Raw genomic sequence first — 20968 nt, forward strand, 5'->3', positions numbered from 1 at the left:
TATTTGAGAAGTACCGTTACTCAAATTGTCGTCCAATGCCATGGGTGGAATTCTAGCTTAGATTTACTAAAATAAATCCTGTATTAAATGCTGGACAGACTCTAATGACAGACACATACGAAGTCAACACATATCGAACACTTTAAAATTGGGTCTCCGGTACATTTGTGATAAATGAACATTTCTAAAGTGGATACATTGTACGTCATTGGTCAAATGTTTTGAGACACTCCACTATTAAGCAATCAGAACTTTTCATCACAAAAAGTTTGATACTATAAAACCATTTACCAGAAGCTTTGAGTAAATCTTGTTGGGGTTAATGCTCAACAAATGGACAAAGAAATTGTAAAACTACTTCCTGTGTGTGTAAATAATTGTTATAGAAAGTCCTTATAGATTAAATTTTTAAAATTTATCTCGTTTCCTTAATTTTCTGTGGTATTACTGTGTTTCAATACTCACGCCCAATCTATGAGATGTAGATTCTTTAATGATACCTTAACGCCTTGTTTGTGTGTAATCAATTTTTTTTAAATTTCACACAAACATTACAACATAAGTGGCATGTTACAATGTTAAAACGACTTCGAAAGTAAGACAAGCCTATAGAGTAATCATGATTACGATATCAGAAAATACAATCCCAAATAACTGCAAAATTAAAAAAAAAAAAAGGAAAGAAAAAGATATATACAAAATATAGTAAAAGAAAAATTCTATGGTCTACTAGGGTCTACTAGCCAAGTCAAGCTCAACAATTTCAGTTTCCAAGCATTTTTCCCCTACATATATTTCAAAGAAGAAAAATGTGACATAATTCTTTGTGAAAAAAATTTAAATTATGAATAATTTAAAATACTTATGTATGAAACATTTCCCAAGAATTATAAGGTCGTGCGATGACTCTTAATACAGAGATCCCTTATACATTTTCTTTTATGAAACTAGATAAATTTGCAAATTTAGGAAATAACTAGTCATACAAATCTTCCTAGAATGCATTAACATAATTGCGATAAAAAAATAAATGGTTAGTCGTTTCGATGTCTTCGTTCCAAAAAGCACCGTCGTTGTTGTCCAAATTAAAACGGAGCCTTAAAAATTCTGTGTATAATTAAACTAAAACGTGATAATTGCGTCGCGTAATTTTGACCTAGGAGTTCTGCTCGTCGCGCGACTGTCAACGGCTTCTGCAAACATTATAACCATTGTAAATTATGTTGTTTTAATTTAATCTAGAAAAGAAAACATTGGGAAAAGACAGGGCTTCAGCGTGATTTTTTTCCTACCATATTTAAATATTACAATAGCGTCGCACAACTTTGACGTAAGCCACTTGGCTTTCGCACGACCAATCGGAAAGTTCGTTTGCCAAAACACTTCCGCTTAGTTCTCACTCCCAACCTGGCTCAGCCTTTCCCAGCGGAGTTGTCTGCGTGAGCGGCTATCACTGCAGGGCAAGTCACGTACACACAGAAGTAAAGGTATACGTTAAATGATTTTCACACTAAAACACACAACTTGAGGTCCAAATGTATTGTCCGCGCGGAGAGTCGCTAAGCGTCTCGTTCGCACATGGATGCCTCACCTTAGCCGCTTGCTAATGTTAGCATATCGCGTTTGAATGAATGTGCGAAGCTATGCGTTTTTACTCCAGATAGTGCAAAGCGTCGTCGCCTAAAAGTGCTTTTAAAGCCGTAACAGTTGCACCATTTTCAGGGGAAATGCGTTGCAGTGGTTGAATGGTAACCTGACGCTTCTCTTGCAGATGCCACCAAAGAAGGGAGAAGCCCCGAAGCAACCCCCGTTGATTGGACGCTTCGGGACGTCGCTTAAAATTGGAATTGTGGGCCTGCCTAACGTCGGGTAAGCGTAAATGATTGTATGTCAGGCTGCAGTTGACGGCGACAGACGTCCAAGCCACCTTGACAGGGAGGGGTTCACTGCCAGCACTCCCAGTCATTTCTCATTAGAATAGTTCCCAGTCAAAAGGAACTGGACGTCTGTAATCGTCAATAACACCCAAACATGATCATTCATAATTCGTCTCATCTCTTCTCATATTCATCATAACTATACCGTCTTTCAGTGGCAGCTTGTGAGTTTAAAAATATTTGATGCAATTGTTTGTAGGAAATCCACCTTTTTCAACGTGTTGACCAAAAGTCAAGCAGCAGCTGAGAACTTCCCCTTCTGCACCATCGACCCCAATGAAAGCAGAGTGCCTGTCCCTGACGAACGTTTTGATTTCCTCTGCACGTATCATAAACCAGCCAGGTGTGTGTTTGTCCTTTATACTGTAATTTATTTATGCTGAATGATTAATGCCTTCTAAAAATATAGAAAAATACGAGTAATTGACACTTGCCATAAAAAAAATTTAAAAATCAGAATAGGTGGACTTCCATCTATCTATAATTATCTACCGGTGTCCCAAATTATGTGCTTGTCTCTCGGTCAAGATGTGTCACTTCAATTTCATTCCTTAGAGCAGGGGTGGGGAACCTATGTCTCGCAAGCCATATATGACTCTTTTGATAAGCGCATATGGCTCTCTGCCAACCCGTCATCTTAAATGTGGAACCCGCCTCGCTTGGCATGAACCAGCTATGATGAGCTGATGGCGCATTCGCACTTGGACACTTCACGCGCGGAGATGGGCGAGATCGCCTCTCACATGAAGTCACCACTCGGCCAGCGGCGGGGTCGGCCCCTCCCGACTCGATGCCGGGCGACCTGGAGTATATAAAAAAAAAATACATGGGGGAAAATTAAACCACGAAAGGGAACCATGTGGTACCCCAAGTCACACAGGCGCTTCACTTTCGTGACTTTTTGGACTGTCAAATTGTTGCCACTTCCGGGAGAGTGAGACTCAAGAAACAACCGCCCCGGAAGGCTCACTTGTCTCGGCCACTGTTACACACATGTACCCCTGGTGGTCCCCGATTGTGTTTTCCTATTCCAGGAAATATACGTAGCACCACACCATGTTTCTATTTGTTGTTTTCCTTGTGGTTAGTGCACAACTATGCAACGATTGTATAAACCCAAGTAACGATGTTAGACTTTCTTTGTCACTTTTCTCAAGATTTATTTCAATCGCAACTCTGCGACTGCTCATAAAAGCAGAACCTGACCACCCTTTACCTTCCGTGTAATGCATTCAAATGCATTCACGAAAGAAACAGTGGTTACAAAACGGACTCGGACAAGCTGGCCAAAGAACATAGAATATAGAGTGTGTTTCTATACATACATACATAAATACATACACATACACTGTATGGCTCTTGTCGAATCACATCTTAAAATATGTTGGGCTTTGGCTCTCTCTGTCTAAAAGGTTCCCGATTCCTGCCATTGAGACTAGTTTTTACTTGTATGAGGCTCAGCTGCCATTTTGGAAGGCTAGAGCATTGTAGAAAATAACACAGAAAACCTGAAAAGTTGAGTTTTTCAGCAAATATTGGTGTATAAGTTCAAGACAAAAGCCTTAATGGAGACAACCGTAAAGCGATTCGGGACGAAGAACCAGTGCAAACAAGTGTAACAATCTGTATTCGTACATTGATTTGTTAAGCAACGATCGTAATGCAAAATATCGATGAATATTCATCAGAAATGCTGTTTCATTGAAAATGTAATTCATGTCTGAAATGTTTCAGCAACAAATTGTGTCAAAATGGCTTTATGTGAAAATAAAAAAATGAAAACAAGAAGTGTGATGCCATAATAATTTGAAAAAAAAAAAAAAAAAAAATTCTAATGTTTTGGTTCAAGCTTTACATGCTGCACGATTGGGGTGGATACCTCCCAATATAATATGATTTATGATAGGGCTGCAGCTATCGATTATTATAGTAGTCGATTAATATATCAACTAGTTAGTTCGAATAATCGAGTGATCGGATTAGGAACATTTAATGCGTTGCAGAATTAATTTTAGGAGAGGTGACACAAAGGCTTGCTCAGATTGCACTTTTAAAAGAGCATTAAATGCAAATAAGAAATACAATTCTGAGTGTTTCTTCAAATTATGCAGAATTGCACTTACCGTAATTTCCGGACTACAAGCCGCTACTTTTTTCCCCCTCAGTTTGGGTCCTGTGGCGTGTGCAATGATGCGTCCAATTTGTGTATTTTTCTGACGGCCGCCATGGGCGCTCGAGCATGGAATGTGGGAGTGAGACACGTGGAATATATGTGTCGAGGAAGACGCTAGTTTGCACTATTACCGGTAGTTTAACTTTGTGCGTTGTGCATGAATAGAGGTGGCGGACCCTCGTCTTTGCGCATGAGTAGAATTGGCAGACCTGCATCATGGAAAATAATGCTAGAAGAAATTAAATTGGCCATCCGAGTTGTATGGGAAGCTTTGATGACGAGCGGCGAGAGATCGTTTGCCAAGACTCGCTGCATGCGAAGAGCAGCTTTTGCACAGGTTTGCCGGGGGAGCCTGGCAGCGTGAAGCGCGAGGAGGACGGCACAGGCTGGGAGTGAATTTGCCTCATTATGGGAGACATTGAAGGCGACAGCGAAGGAGAGACTAGGTGCGAGGCGAAGTGCATCTGAGCGTCTTCATATCCGACACTGAGGGTGTGACGACTTCCATGGTTTGAATGCACAGGAGGAAGATGAAGATTGCTAACAAAGACTTTTATGTTTTTATTAACCAGCACAATTAGTGCTGCACTGCCCTGCTGATGCTATGTAACTTCCGTGCCGCTGCTATATAACTGCCGTGTTTGCCGGCGCTGTTTGGAACGAAAAGTTAAGGTGTGTTATTAAAATTTTGTAAACTGTGTATTTCTTTGTCAATGTCTCTTGTTACTCAGTGGGCACACGTGGCTTGTAGGCAGGAGAGGCTTATGTATGTACAAAATGGTTTTTCCTTTAAAAATGTACTGGGTGAGGCTTGTAATCAGGGGCGCCCAATAGTCCAGAAATTACGGTACATTTAAAAATAAATTAAAATACCTGAGCTTAGCCTCAAACAGTATAAAAAATAAATTAATGAGGATATAAGTATTAAAAAAGAACAACTGGCTAACTTTCACTGCAAAAGTCCGCGAGCTTAAATGCAATGAAATGCTAACGTTTTTTTAAATTTATTTTTTTACATATAATGCTCTTGACAAATCGTTCAAACACATATTCCCACAAAATATGGCTACATACTGTATACCCATAAACTAAATTATGAATGTATTTAAAAAAACATATTAGCTCAAACAAAAACTTACTTTATTTTGGTCTTAACAGGGAGCAGCTGGATTCAGCCATGTTAAATGAGTTAATACATATTCCCTGTTGCCACTACAGGGTAGTGTATCCACCCAAATCAATGAAACTAAATGCAAACTCTTTCAAAACAAACCGTTACAGCGTCACTCTAATTAAACGAATACTCGAAGCAACAAAATTTGATTTGAAGCTCTTTTCTAATCGAATTACTCGAGTTAATCGATTTATCGTTACAGCACTAATTTATGATTCGAGGTCCAAGATAACGATTATCTCACAATCTAGCAATACAAGAATGATCAATACACAGGTCAGGAAATCAATCTACGATATTCTACAGTACAACAATAATAAAAAAAACAATCTATTTCTAAAATGGCTCTGAAGGCCATTGACAGAGCTAGATGTCCAATCCTTTTGGACTGAAACAGTCATTCATTCGCTCCCTCCCAGGCAAAAGAGATGACACATCTAGAGACTATTCTAATGGAAACTGTAGATTTTGTGAAAAATCTTGGTTGAAAAACCTTTACAAAACAATGACTAAATACACAAATGAACTTGAATAGGGGCATTGTAATGTACAAAGTGGTTTGGTCCGTACGTCACTGCTTACACGTTGCCTTCATGTCCTTCTTCAGTAAGGTTCCCGCGTTCCTGAATGTGGTAGATATCGCCGGCCTGGTGAAGGGGGCCCACGCGGGACAAGGACTGGGAAACGCGTTCCTCTCCCACATCAGTGCCTGTGACGGCATCTTCCACATGACACGTGAGTTGTGTGTGCGTGTGTCGCTGTGCCTTAATAGTTTGAGTGATGCGTACAGGTGCATCTCTGATCGCTGAACCCAAACAGCTTTTATGGGACGCAAACCAGAGCCAAAGTACATATCATTTATAAAGTTAAAATACTAAATGGAAGAAAAAAACGGATAGTCGTTTCAAAATGATACAGAAATATGAAATGATTTGAAAGAATACACAAATATGTTACGATCAATATTCTGACAATAGGTGGTAATCCAAAATATCAGAGTAAGGCAATGAAAAGGTATTTGGAAAGATACAATTAGCAAAATAAATAATGTATTTTCTGGACTATATGTCTGTTTTTTATTCACAGTTCTGCTGGGGCTACAACTTATACTCAGGTGCCACCTATACACACACACGTGTGTGTGTATATATATATATATATGTATATATATATATATATATATATATATATATATATATATTAAGGGTGTAACGGTACATGTATTTGTATTGAACCGTTTCGGTACGTGGTCCTCGGTTCGGTACGGGGGTGTACTGATCGAGTTTCTGACGAAATGTAAAGTGCTGTCAAATTTAGCGCGTTAACGGGCGGTAATTAATTTTTTGAATTAATCACGTTAAAATATTTGACGCATTTAACGCAAGCGCGGAATGCCCGCTCATGCTTCCCATAATCCCACTGTTATGTCCCACGGACGGCTGCTAAGGGTGTAACATAAAACGAGCCACGCACACAAGTTGCAAGTGGACACAAATTTATTCACACAAGTCGAACTCGCAATGAACAAAATAAACAAAATGTGGAAGAAGCTGGCTTCAGCGTAAGCCCAGGCCAAAACAACAAACAAAATGAAACTACACTTGAACCCCACCCGCTAAGTAAACCCTGACTGTAAAAAAAAAAAAAATAAATAAATAAAACAATACAGCCACTACCCTGGCTTCTACACTAAACAAAACGGGTTGAACGAAAACGGAAGTTTACCTCTACTGCTGCGGTGCTCTTATTTACAGTTAGAGCTGGGCGGTAAACCGAAAATTTACCGTCACCGAAATTCTTCACGGTGACCGACGTAATTTTGACCATGTCGGTAAATTTGGTAAATTAATAAAACAAGAAAATAGTCTTTTCATCCCGCTTTGACTCTGTGTTGTTCGCCGATGTTCATTCCCCTTTAAGAAAGCAGTGAATGTACTCACGTAGGGAGTCACGTGATCATCAGGAAGCCAATCAAACAGAAGCCCGGCAAGCTAACGCTAGCAGCTAATGCTACAAGCAAAACGTGATGGAGTGTGGCTTAAGGGAGGTTCGCCAAACTTTCACCCGACATTTAATAGACTCTTGGTGGCATCCAGACGGGCTTTCACCCGCTGTACTTCCTTGTTCTCACGATTTCCGGAGATGGTGCTTTCATTGCTTTCTACTGGTAGCCAGGCCACAGGCTAACGCTAGCGCCTAACGCTAGCGGCCGCTAGCGGCTAACACTACAAATGAACGTGATGGAGTCGGATAGCGGCTCTAACCTTGTCAAAACGGCTGAACTTAATCAGTGGATTGTGCACGGACTGCACCTAGCAATTACTATGTCGCGTTATTTTGTATCTGACTGTGTGTGATTTCTCTGATAGCTTTTGTGATGGTAAAGCATTCAGCATTAAGCACAATCCAACGGTGAAACTTGTAATATGACCGAGAAATGGCCCCAGCTATTTTTCTGTATGTGCTTAATTCTGTGTCATTATTGCTATCATAAAATCTTAAGTGTTTCATTTGCAGAAGATCAATATAGCTTTAATGTGTGTCTGTCTGTCTGTTTGGGGTTCATGTATGCCTGCATTTATTAAAAAATGCACTTGGGGTGGGGGGGGTGGGGGGGGGCCTGAAACCATAAAGTAAACACTTGTATTGAATAATTATGTCACAGCAGCCATTAACAATAAATTGTCTTTTTGAAGTGTACTGTTCAAGCTGCAAGTCATTTGTGTTACAATGACATGTTTGCACAGGCATATTGATTTTGACAATGTAGATTGTTCAAGCCATACACGCTGTTATAAATGCTCATACTTGAATTCTTATTGTTTACAATACATTTTCATAAACCTAATGTCTAGACTGCATGTACAATTGTTAAATATATCAAATTGAATGCTGGTAACTAAATCAACAAGAAACTGTTAATCTGTATTTCATGCATTGATTCAGATTTTCAAATTATACAACAGTCCGCTTGGGCGACTTTATCGTCATTTATCGTTATCGAGGTAAATCTGCTCCATTTATCGTGATACGTATTTAAGGCCATATCGCCCACCCCTATTTACAGTGGTGAACAAAAACGATCCAATAACGAATGAACACAAAATACCTCACTGAAAAAGCGGGAGTGTAACAAAATAGCGATCAAATGCACAGGTGAATAAATGGCGAGCAAAAAGCTGGCGAGGAGGTACACGGCACGTATGCTGTCAAATGCGAACTCTGAGTGTTGACTGTAAAATGACGGGCGGTCAGATGACTTTTGTTAACGCTGCCTTTATTTGGTTAACAAGACTCAGGCACAATACAACACACACGCGGGTATGGAAGCTCAAACGGGCCTAATAATATTACCCAGAGCCGTATTACCGTGTATCGGATTAGCTGCCGTAAAACAAGTGTCATTGTTGCTGCAAATGTAAACAAAGCGCTGCATAATGGATACATGTCAGACAGCGGCTAGTTCGGGTGGCCCGTCAGCAGCGGTAACGTCGTCTGCCCGTCCGGCGTCAATCAGAGTACGCCACGTTGGGAGGGGAGGCAGCCAGCTGGCGGACGCGGCAATCAGATGACTTACAGTCTCAAAAAAGATAAGAATTAAACGGCCAGGGCCGTCGCACCACTCAAGTGCAGTGAGCAGCGTGGGTAACGGTTAAATGTTAACATGGAAGATGGTTGGCCCTCTGGGTGGGGAATTCAGATTAAAAAAGAATATAGATGGAACAACTCTTCACTTCAGTGTTGCAACTGTTCAATTTTGCACATCAGATATTTATTTTAAAGAAAAAGTTATTAAAGTTACTATAAAGTTATTTTTATTTTGTTTTTCAAAATATCTACATTTCAGAATATTGTATTTTCTATTTTTGAGAAGAATTCTAGCTTTGTATAGGCTAATGTTCCTATTGTTGAAAGCACAAAAGTGTGTCATAAACAACTAGCACGTTTATATTTTGCATTTTGTTTTCTTACTGTACCGAAAATGAACCGAACCGTGACCTCAAAACCGAGGTACGTACCGAACCGAGATTTTTGTGTACCGTTACACCCCTAATATATATACCGTAATTTCTGGACTATAAGGCGCACCTGACTATAAGCCGCCAGCCACCAAATTTGACATGATAACGGCATTTGTTCATAGATAAACTGCACTGGACTATAAGCCGCAGTTGTCCTCATTGTATCATGGGATATTTACACCAAAAGATATTAACTGGTAACACTTCATTTGACAAAGGCATTTTAAGACTCATGAAATCAAATGAACCACCATGAAGCTTTGAACCAATTGGCTGCAAACCCTTATTGTTTAAAAAATCTTCATTTGGCCATACCGGCACCCTTTGGGGGAGACAGTCAACCTCTGGTGTCAACACTGTTGTCATCCAACATTCCTCCTAGCATGCATTGTGGCACTACAGATGTAAATAACAATGAAAATTCATGTTCTGTGCTAATTATTTCTTCAGTTATTGTTCCAGTTGTTGCATTAATTGCTAGCTATTGTATTTGGTAACATTTTCTTGGATAGTGATGCCATTATACTGTCATAATTATTACATGACACTGTCATAAGCATTATTGAATGCTTATAATAGATGTCGGTTAGTGTCATCCAGCAAATTATCTCACTTTTGAATGGATGTAAAAGATCTGAGCTGAGCATAAATGGAGTTAGTGACATAATATGCCACATGACACATATTGACATCTGTCATAAGCATTCAGTAATGCCCATGATAGTGTCATGTCATAATTATGATGTTCTTATTACAGTCTTATGATGCCGCTGTCAAATAAAGTGTTACCTATTAACCCAAATAAATCATCCAATAAGCCGCACTGGACTCTAAGCTGCTGGATTCAAAATGAGGGAAAAAAGTAGCGGTTTATAGTCCGAAAATTAGGGTATATACATATATGTGTGTATATATATTTGTTTTCCATTCTGACAGCTATAAGCTTTAGTTATCTGAAAAACTAGCAGTGTGGGTGAATTTGAGGGGACTCAACGGTACGGTGGGACAGTGGTTTGGACGTCCACCTAACGGTTCTGGGATTGTGGGTGCAATTCCGCCTCTGGTCTTCCTGTGTGGAGATTGCATGTTCTTTCCATGCCTCCGTTGGTTTGGTTTGGTGTTAAAGAAGATGCAATGAAAAATTTTGTGCTGGTTCAACCAGTGCAAGCAATGCAAAAAGTCAGTGTGGAAACTTGGCGATATACCGTATATTGCAATGTTAATTTTTCCTAATATCCTTCAGGCCTATCCCAAACAGAGCTGTTCAAGTTATCTGGTGAAAATTCTTCTAGTTTTAATATCGCACAATATATAGCAAACCCCCCCAAAAATCACAATGATAGTTTTTTCCAATGTCGTATCCCCTTGGTATATAGCAAATATAATAAAAATAGATAATGATTAAAATGTACAAAAATAACAGTATAATAATTACACATTTCATTCAAAACATAAACGTTGAATATCCTATGACAAATTGTCATTGAGGAAAAAAAATGACTAAATACATATAAAACCAAAAAAAAAATAAAGACCAAAATACTGGCCAAATATTTGACTATATTAGATGAAACCTGCAAAAATATTTATGTGAAAACGTTTGACAAACTGCAGCTGTAATCCCGATTTAAATAAGACAAAAGTAAAAAACTGAAAATAATTACAAAATAATCTAAATGAAAAGTAACATAAATATTGGGAAAAATACATACAGTGGGGAGAACAAGTATTTGATACACTGCTAATGGGAAAACCCATTGGCAGTGTATCAAATACTTGTTCTCCCCACTGTATATATGAGATCCAAAATGTGAATAAATAAAAACTACCCTCCCCCAGGTGCCTTTGATGATGAGGACATCATTCACGTAGAGGGCAACGTGGACCCAGTGCGGGACATGGAGATCATCCACGAGGAGCTGCGGCTCAAGGACGAGGAGATGATCACACCCATAATCGACAAGCTGGAGAAGACGGCGGTCCGAGGCAATGACAAGAAGCTTAAACCTGAATACGTACGCCTTTCTCAGCACTATTCCATTTACAGATGGAAGTCACATGATAGACGAGTGCCTTTTCTCTTCAGGAAATCATGTTAAAGGTGAAGAACTGGGTGGTCGACGAAAAGAAACACGTGCGATTCCATCACGACTGGAACGATAAAGAGGTACGCTACTTATGTATTTAGTGATCGGTGTGCTTGTTTATGGGTCTTCCTGTTGAATTTTGGCTATTTTACAGATAGAGGTTTTGAACAAGTACCTGTTCCTCACGTCCAAACCGATGATCTACCTGGTCAACCTCTCAGAGAAGGATTACATCAGGAAAAAGAACAAGTGGTATGTTGTGGTATGCTGTAGAAATTGGATGAATGGGTATGCTTCTAGCGCTCTCATGTCTTCGTTTCTTTTAGGTTTAAAGCTCAACCGATATATCGGTTAGGGTTTACAATGAAGGTGAAGAGTGAAGGCTGTACACGCATGAAGCAGTGAACCAGAGAAAAACAAATATTTCTTTAATTAAAAACCCGATCCTTTTCAGCCGATTCCGATCCTCTGAAAAATGGCGCGATCGGCCCGATTTCCGATCATGTGATCAGATCGGGACATCTCCAATACATACACACACATACAGTGGGGCAAATAAGTGTTTAGTCAACCGCCAATTGTGCAAATTCTCCTACTTGAAAAGATTAGAGAGGCCTGTAATTGTCAACATGGGTAAACCTCAACCATGAGAGACAATGTGGGGGGAAAAAAACAGAAATTCACGTTGTTTGATTTTTAAAGAATTTATTTCCAAATTAGAGTGGAAAATAAGTTATTTGTCACCTACAAACAAGCAAGATTTCGGGCTTTCAAAGGGGTCTAACTTCTTCTAACGAGGCTCCACTTGTTACCTGTATTAACTCATTATCGGTATAAAAGACACCTGTCCACAATCTCAGTCAGTCACACTCCAATGGCCAAGACCAAAGAGCTGTCAAAGGACACCAGAGACAAAATTGTAGACCTGCACCAGGCTGGGAAGACTGAATCTGCAATAGGTAAAACGCTTGGTGTAAAGAAATCAACTGTGGGAGCATTTATTAGAAAATGGAAGACATACAAGACCACTGATAATCTCCCTCGATCTGGGGCTCCATGCAAGATCTCACCTCGTGGCGTCAAAATGATAAGATTGGTGAGCAAAAATCCCAGAACCACACGGGGGGGACGTAGTGAATGACCTACAGAGAGCTGGGACCACAGTAACAAAGGCTACCATCAGTAACACAATGCGCCGCCAGGGACTCAAATCCTCCACTGCCAGACGTGTCCCCCTGCTGAAGCCAGTACACGTCCAGGCCCGTCTGCGGTTCACTAGAGAGCATTTGGATGATCCAGAAGAGGACTGGGAGAATGTGTTATGGTCAGATGAAACCAAAATAGAACTTTTTGGTAGAAACACAAGCTCTCGTGTTTGGAGGAGAAAGAATACTGAATTGCATCCGAAAAACACCATACCCACTGTGGAGCATGGGGGTGGAAACATTATGCTCTGGGGCTGTTTTTCTGCAAAGGGACCAGGACGACTGATCTGTGTAAAGGAAAGAATGAATGGGTCCATGTATCGAGAGATTTTGAGTGAAAATCTCCTTTCATCAGCAAGGACATTGAAGATGAAATGTGGCTGGGTCTTTCAGCATGACAACGATCCCAAACACACAGCCAGGGCAACAAAGGAACGGCTTCGTAAGGAGCATTTCAAGGTCCTGGAGTGCCCTAGCCAGTCTCCAGATCTCAACCCCTTAGAAAATCTGTGGAGGGATTTGAAAGTCCGTGTTGCCCAACGACATCACTGCTCTAGAGGAAATCTTCATGGAGGAATGGGCCATAATACCAGCAACAGTGTGTGAAAAGCTTGTGAAGAGTTACAGAAAATGTTTGGCTTCCGTTATTGCCAACAAAGGGTACATAACAAAGTATTGAGATGAACTTTTGGTATTGACCAAATACTTATTTTCCACCATGATGTGCAAATAAATTCTGTAAAAATCAAACAATGTGTTTTTCTGTTTTTTTTCCACATTCTGTCTCTCATTGTTGAGGTTTACCCATGTTGACAATTACAGGCCTCTCTAATATTTTCAAGTGGGAGAACTTGCACAATTAGTGGTTGACTAAATACTTATTTGCCCCACTGTATATGTATAGACATGGACATGTAAAAAGAAAATAAAACAAAATTTAAAAAAAAATTATTAAAGAAAAAAAAACAAAACATCATCTTTATCATGGAGGTCGACCAAAATATTCGCCAGCCGATAGCTCGGGCCGTTATTTAGACATTTTCCAACATTGGCTGATATTAGCCAGTATTTAGCCGATATAATTGGATAACCCTTATGTTCACTGTTTTTGTTACTGCCTGTTGCTGAGAGAGATTTGCTCCTTTTTAAAAGACTGGATAATAAATTTGTGTATGAGACAGGTAGGGACAGAAGTGTGACCCGGCAGTCGCACTTTTGTGCGCAAGTTATTTTTTAGAGCAAGAGGGGAAGAGAGATAGTTCGTTGCTCCTTGTCTTGTAGATGTCCAGCTATAGTTTTAAGGCATTTCAATTGAAAAATGTCCTGAGTGTGTTGCTAAGACCCGTTTGCATCTATAAGAGGTGAGTACACAAACCCTCTTGTAGTGTTTAGCCTTTATTCTTGTTGTTTTTGAGATGTTAATAGTTAGCGCTGAGCGCTAAGCTAATTCGCTAACGCGTATTTCATATGCAGAACGTGTAAAACTATGATTAAGTACAGCGGTAATACTACAACCACGCGATATAGTACAGAAATCTGTGAAAACAAAGTATATCGGTTAAAAGCAGTCTTATTTCTAAAAACACTTTTTCCAGAAAATGTGGAATTCATTCCAACTGTGTAAATTTTATTGTATTGTTGACAGAAGTAAGTACTCCCTTTAAAGGAGGTTGTTTTGCACTTTCTTGAAAATAAATAAATAAATAAGTAAGCAGCTTAAGGGCAGCTTTTTGTTGTATTGGCATGTTTCTATCGTTCCTGTTGAATCATTAGGATATTTTAGCTAAGTAATGGATATAAATTTGTTTGGCTACTGTATTAACCAGTAATGTACGATGCATCGATAATCGTGATCATCGCGATAACCGCGATCATCGCCAATACTGTGATCGTCGTTCAATAATCGAATCGAAGCATCCTCAATCGTAATCGAATCGAATCGTGGGGTGCCCAAGATGGCACACCCCTACTTAACGCACCGCGGGGCTGACGTGACGGTGAGCAAGAGAGCGTGGTTCTATTTTACTTTGTTTGGATCCTGGCGTCAACAGCACCGGACACTAGGCAAATTGATGAAATAAATGATTAGAAACCTGATGAAACTGGCCAATTCTTTGGCTATGTTACCACAATAAGAATTGTCACCCTAACTTATAAAGTCTGGCGAACAGAGGAGGACCGCCGGCCGAGATAGACATTCTACGGCCCTACTGTCGACCCAGTTTATGGATGCACACACCATGCTTATACTTTTCTACCATTCACATCTTCATTTCAATGGTAAGCGTTACCTTTTCTTTTTCTCCATCTCCTCTAACCTTTTTGCATCCAGTGCTGATTTCTCTCACAAGAAAATCAGCCGTGCGTCTGTCTTCCGTCAAAACAAAGAAACTGCGGCGCTGTCAAAAATCATATTTCGAGCATGTCGTCGGATATAGAAACAAATGGCGAGTCAAATTTTACGTCGGATGTCGAAGCGATTGTGTGTCGAAGCGATTGTATGTCGAGGTACCACTGTAAATACATTTTTATGAGTGTTTCAATTGTTTCATAATCAACGTGCTTTTAAATAAAGAACAAAGTATTTTGACTTAAAATATCGGCTTACAAAATCAGCTTTACACATCGGCTGAACTTTTTAAAAAAACTCAAAAACCCATATCTTTTGACCTCAACTTAGGTTGGCAAAAATCAAGGAGTGGGTGGACGCTCACGACCCTGGCGCCATGGTGATCCCCCTCAGCGGAGCATTGGAGTCCAAACTATTTGACATGGAAGCAGAAGAGCAGAAGAAATACTGCGAGGAGCAAAAGACACAGAGGTGACTCATGCTCCCTTCTGATAGGACCCGGCATTTGTCCATCAATTCTGAGATTGAGGTGGAGGGGTTGTGTTATGAAACCAAAATGCGGTTGCTCTCAGCGTCCTGACCAAAATAATCAAGACTGGCTACGCGGCGCTACAGCTGGAGTACTTCTTCACAGCGGGACCGGACGAGGTTCGAGCGTGGACTGTCAGGGTAAGTGTCACTATGGCGGAATATCGCGGTACTTTATACCCATATAGTTTAACAATATTCTCCTGCTAAGAATCGATATATGTTTGAAAAGATGTCATACCGTATTGGCCTGAATATAAGACGGCCCTGATTATAAGACAACCCACTCCTTTTTAAGACTCAACTTTGAAAAAAGACTTTGTGAACACCAAATTAATTTTTATACAGAAAATAATTACAGTACATCGAAACAAATGATTAAAAAAATATATTTGAGAGAAAAAGCATGTTATTTTGCCTCATTCAAATCTTAATATCTGAACATTTATCTCGTTTACGTTCGTAAATGAATGGCTTCTAGTTTTTGAAATGTAAATAAACCAATCTATTGTGATAAAACAACAAAATTGCAATAACTGCATTAACCATCAAAGTGAAGCCTAACTGTAGTCTTGAAACAAATCTGAATAAGGAAAAACATTGCAATAAAGTAATGCAAACTGGTTAAACTTGAGAGTAGCTGAGATCTGTCATGACAGAACATCGCTTCAATGACATCTGGCCCCATCTAGCGTCGTGAATGGGGAGAGTAGCGGAGATCTGTCATGACAGAACATCGCTTCAATGATATCTGGCGCCATCTAGCGTTGTGAATGGGTATAATGTCTAGAACGCGAATATAAGACGACTCCCTCTTTTTCAGTCTTATTTCAATGCAAAAAAACACCGACTTATATTCGGGCCAATACGGTAGTTTAAAGTGGAAAAGCATTCAATTAGATTTGCTGATACCCATAGAAACCCTGTTTTTATTAGGATCTTCAACACTGAAAATAGAAAAACACGGAAAGAAATGCGGAGCAAAAATGCAAAAAAAAACAAAAAAAAAACTGAGCTACATCAGCACAAAGAGAAAAACAAAAATAACCCAATTCATAGAAACTCACAAACAAAATCAAAAACGCTGTACTTAAAGAATACCTCAGAATACCACAAAGATGGGAAACACAAAAAATATCTAATCTATTTTGACCCAAACATTTGTCTCGTTGCCACCCAACAGAAGGGCAGCAAAGCGCCGCAGGCGGCGGGAAAGATCCACACCGACTTCGAGAAGGGCTTCATCATGGCCGAGGTGATGAAGTTTGCCGACTTCAAAGAGGAGGGCAGTGAAAATGCGGTTAAGGTACGTAGGGCGGCAGCTATCGAATGTATTAGTAATTGAGTATTCTACTGAAAATTATATCAAGTAAATGGATTAATTTTTTTTTTTTTTTTTTTTTTTTTTTAGGTAAAGAGCAATTATGAATATATATGAGAAAACAAGACATTTCACCTACTATTGAACCATTTTGGACAATCAATGTCTTTATTTGAGATGTACGTTGTTGAAAACGGCCAACAATGGCATCTCAGATGCAGAAGTGGATAATAACGCATTACATTTACTCTTACATTTACTTGAGTAAGGTTATGAGAAAAATGTACTTCTAAGAGGAGTTTTACTAAGCCATACTTTTTACTTGAGTTGATTTGTGAAGAAGAAACTTTACTCTTGCTCCGCTACTTTGGGCTCCACTAATCCTTACATTTTTCCTTTTTACTCTCCATATTAGATATTTATTTAGTTATTTTGCCAGAGACGCCAACAGTGGCTCAACCAGTTTCATCAATGAGAAGCCGTCTTGTTCAATCACGTGAGGTCTTTAAAGCACCATAAAAAATTAAGTATTTGAAATACAGCGCCGCCGACAACATGACTCAGAAGCGCGGATTTTAATCCCTCTCCCTATTTTTATTTGGCAGCGATTGCCCACGGAAAACCGGAGATCTGATCCTTTTAGTTTCATAATAGGAAATTTGTTTTCTCCACTAGAGGGCAGTCATGCTCTTTGGATGAATAATGCTACATTTCTGTAGATTTTTTTTCTCTCACCGGAATTCAATGTTTTTTGTTGTTGTTGTTGTATTTCTTTGGCTTAATATGGCTATGTAATATGTTGTAGTACAGAAAAATAATAACAGTTCATATAGAAAACTGCTGAGGAAAAAATACCATTTTAAAAAAATATACAGTACTGTGCAAAAGTTTTAGGCAGGACACCTGCCTAAAACTTTTGCACAGTACTGTATATTTTTATTATATTATGTATATACAGGATATACTGTATGTATATATTTTCCCCAAGTGGAAGCGTCCATGATCCTAATAAATTTAATAATTAAAAAAATATATATACAGTACTGTGCAAAAGTTTTAGGCAGGTGTCCTGCCTAAAACTTTTGCACAGTACTGTAGCTCTTAAGCAGTTACTTATTACTTGAGTATTCTTTTCAGCAAATACTCATTTAGTTGTACTTTAATACATTAGATGTCTACTTTTACTCGAGTAATATTATTTTGAAGTAACACTACTCGAGTAAAATTTCGTGTAACTCTACCCACCTCCCCCTGCTCAGATGTAACTAGTAAAAACAACAACCAATTCACCGCTTTCACTCAAAAAAAAACTCTTCTAAAGCAAAATTCTTATTTCTGACCTAAAAATGTCATGACGCTTGATAACGCACATCACTTAAAAGTTTTCCAACGTGTTTCAATTGAATTTCCATTGGTGTCAAGCTATTTATAAGTTTTAATTTAAGTCCAGATAGGATTTTGAGCATTTGCAGTGTTCAAAATAATTGTATGATACCTGCTGTATTGGAGCACATTAGGCACCAGTGCTACTTGGCGTTTTATCCATCAATGACTACTGAGCTAAAATTGACAGGTAACTTTATTTTACACCCTCATCACTCTACAGCGCTGTGTTTTCACAGATTAATCTTTATATATGCAATCACAACTTATTTAAGTAGAATTCCGATGTTACTATTGCCTCAGCACGCAGGCACGTCTTGCCGGCTATCTGACCCTCAACGTTTTTAGGTTGAAATGTTACATAAAATACAACACATAAAGGGCGAATTTTTTATGGATGCAGAAATGTCTAAATTGCTACCTTTTTTTGCCAAAAAAATGGGCAGTTGGCCGAAAATTACCGAATCATTTGAATGTAGACTTTAGGGCTGCAGCTATCGATTATTTTAGTAGTCGAATAATCGAGTAATCGGATAAGGAACATGAAAAATTAAAATACCTGAGCTGACCCTCAAACGGTATAAAAAAACTAATTAAATAAGGATCTATGTTTAACAGAAAAACAATTGGCTAACTAACATAGCAAAAGTCCGCTAGCTTAAATGCTATAAAACGCTAACTTTTTTTTTTTTTTTAAACAATGCTCCTAACAAATGGTTCAGACACATATTTCCACAAAAAAACGGCTGAATATACTCATAAACTAAATTATGAATGCATTAAAAAAAAAAAAAAAAAATTAGCTTAAAGTAAAACTTAGCTTGTGTTGGTCTTACCATGGAGCAGCTGGATTCACCCATGTGAAATGAAGTAGACTAGAGGGCAGTGTATCCACTTAAATCAATAAAACTGAATGCAAACACTTTCAAAATAAACCATTACAACGCCACAATAATCAAACGAATACAAAATTTAATCCGAATCTTCTTTTTCTAATCAAGTTAATCGATTAATCTAGTAAATTTACGCTACTGTGTCTGGATACACCATGGCGGCCATCACAAAACAAGAGCTTTTTAAGTTGAAAATTCTTGTAAATAAATGCATACATCACCGGAATTTCTATAGATACTGTATGAACATAGAACAGTCTAGATTCTTGGTCAAAAGCAAAGAAATGGGCAGTTATAATTATTTTAACGTAAATAATTTTAGCTAAAATTACGCTACTGTATAATCCAGTGTGGCGGCTGTCACAAAACAGACTTTTTTTCAAGTTGAAAGTGCATGTATTGGGCTCTTTTATATAATAATTACCTTGAATCCTCAACCAAATCACTAATGAGGCAATCCTTCCTGCTAGTATGCGTTAAAAAATTTGTCTGCTTCCACCTAAATCTGGCGTTTGAACGCAGCGTGTGTTTGAGTTTATCACAGTCAAAGCCAACTCAGCTCTGCCTGGGCCGGCCCCCAAGGGGAAGGCGTGGCGCAATGTTAGTGGGAGCTTTCTTGTCAACTGATAGTGAAGTCTATGAATCAATATACATACAGCACACCTGACTATAAGCCACATCGCTAATAATTTAAAAATGAATTATGTTTACTTGGGTTATCTGTCTCGGATTTGTCTGCTCCTTGTATTTAAAAAATAATTTAGGGGTGCAAACAAACATTTTTTCCACTTAAATTGTCCACAACTATTTATTTAATTAAAAAAAAAGAAGTAATTTTGATCACGTGTATTCTATTTTCACTTTTTCACCCCATAGGCTGCTGGGAAATACAGACAGCAGGGTCGGAACTACATAGTGGAGGACGGAGACATCATCTTCTTTAAATTCAACACACCCAATGCGCCAAAGAAGAAATAAGAATGTCAAAAAAAATATTTTTAAGAGGAAAATGCCATCCCTGTTTTGCTTTTTATTGATCACACACAGAAGGCCTTCTATGTGCCCTGGTATCATGTGGACTTTCTAAGATGCCCCCTCATCATCAAATATGCACATGTCAATAAAATTGGATGGAACCCACTCGTTTTCATGACATTAAATTTTTGACGTTATCATCCCATGTCAAGATTTTCTCTCCTGGAGTTCTTATTGCCTATTGTTTGACTCAGATTATTTTCTAATTTCAGTGTTCCTCAAATGTTTGACTCAAGTACCTACTAAAAAATAACTTGGCCCATGTGTTGCAGTAATCAGAGCGCAATACAGTGCCCTCCATCATTATTGGATTTATAATAATTATGTGTTTTTTACCTTCTAATATTTTTTTTTTTCTAAATAATATGGGACCTTAATGGAAACAAATAGAAAAATCCAACCTTCAGTACAAGTGCATTTATTCAGTGGGGGAAAAAATCCCACATAAATAATTATTTGACATCAAATAATGTGTGTCACAATTCTTAGCACCCCTGGTGTTAATACTTTGTACAACCCCCTTTTGCTTGGACAAAATAGCACCTAATCTTCTATAATGTTTCACAAGATGGGAAAAGACAGAAAGCTGGATCTTCAGCCATTCCCCTTTGCAGAATCTCTAAATCATCCAGAGACGTGGGTCCTCTCCTCTGTACTCTCTTCAGCTCACCCCACAGGTTTTCAATGGGGTTGAGGTCTGGGGACTGAGATGGCCATGGGAGGAGCCAGATTTTGTGTCTGGTGAACCATTTCTGTGTAGATTTGGCCATATGTTTAGGGTCATTGTCTTGCTGAAAGACCCAGTGACGACCCATCTTCAGCTTTCGGGCAGAGGGCAACAGAGTTTGATTTAAAATGTC

General features: G+C 38.8%; 1 protein-coding gene across 1 annotated transcript; it reads left to right on the top strand.

Annotated features, from left to right (window-relative positions):
* The first annotated feature begins 1365 nt into the window (after positions 1-1365).
* Positions 1366-20253, top strand: ola1 (Obg-like ATPase 1). The gene is made up of 11 exons (XM_057860420.1): positions 1366-1487; positions 1772-1869; positions 2137-2280; positions 5892-6019; positions 11146-11321; positions 11393-11473; positions 11548-11645; positions 15279-15419; positions 15521-15617; positions 16660-16782; positions 19950-20253. Exons 2-11 carry the CDS (start codon positions 1772-1774, stop codon positions 20049-20051), a joined length of 1188 nt encoding a protein of 395 aa, XP_057716403.1. The 5' UTR covers positions 1366-1487; the 3' UTR covers positions 20052-20253.
* The last annotated feature ends 715 nt before the right edge of the window (positions 20254-20968 follow it).

Source organism: Corythoichthys intestinalis, chromosome 15, assembly GCF_030265065.1.
Source record: "Corythoichthys intestinalis isolate RoL2023-P3 chromosome 15, ASM3026506v1, whole genome shotgun sequence".
Classification (NCBI taxonomy): Eukaryota; Metazoa; Chordata; class Actinopteri; order Syngnathiformes; family Syngnathidae; genus Corythoichthys; species Corythoichthys intestinalis.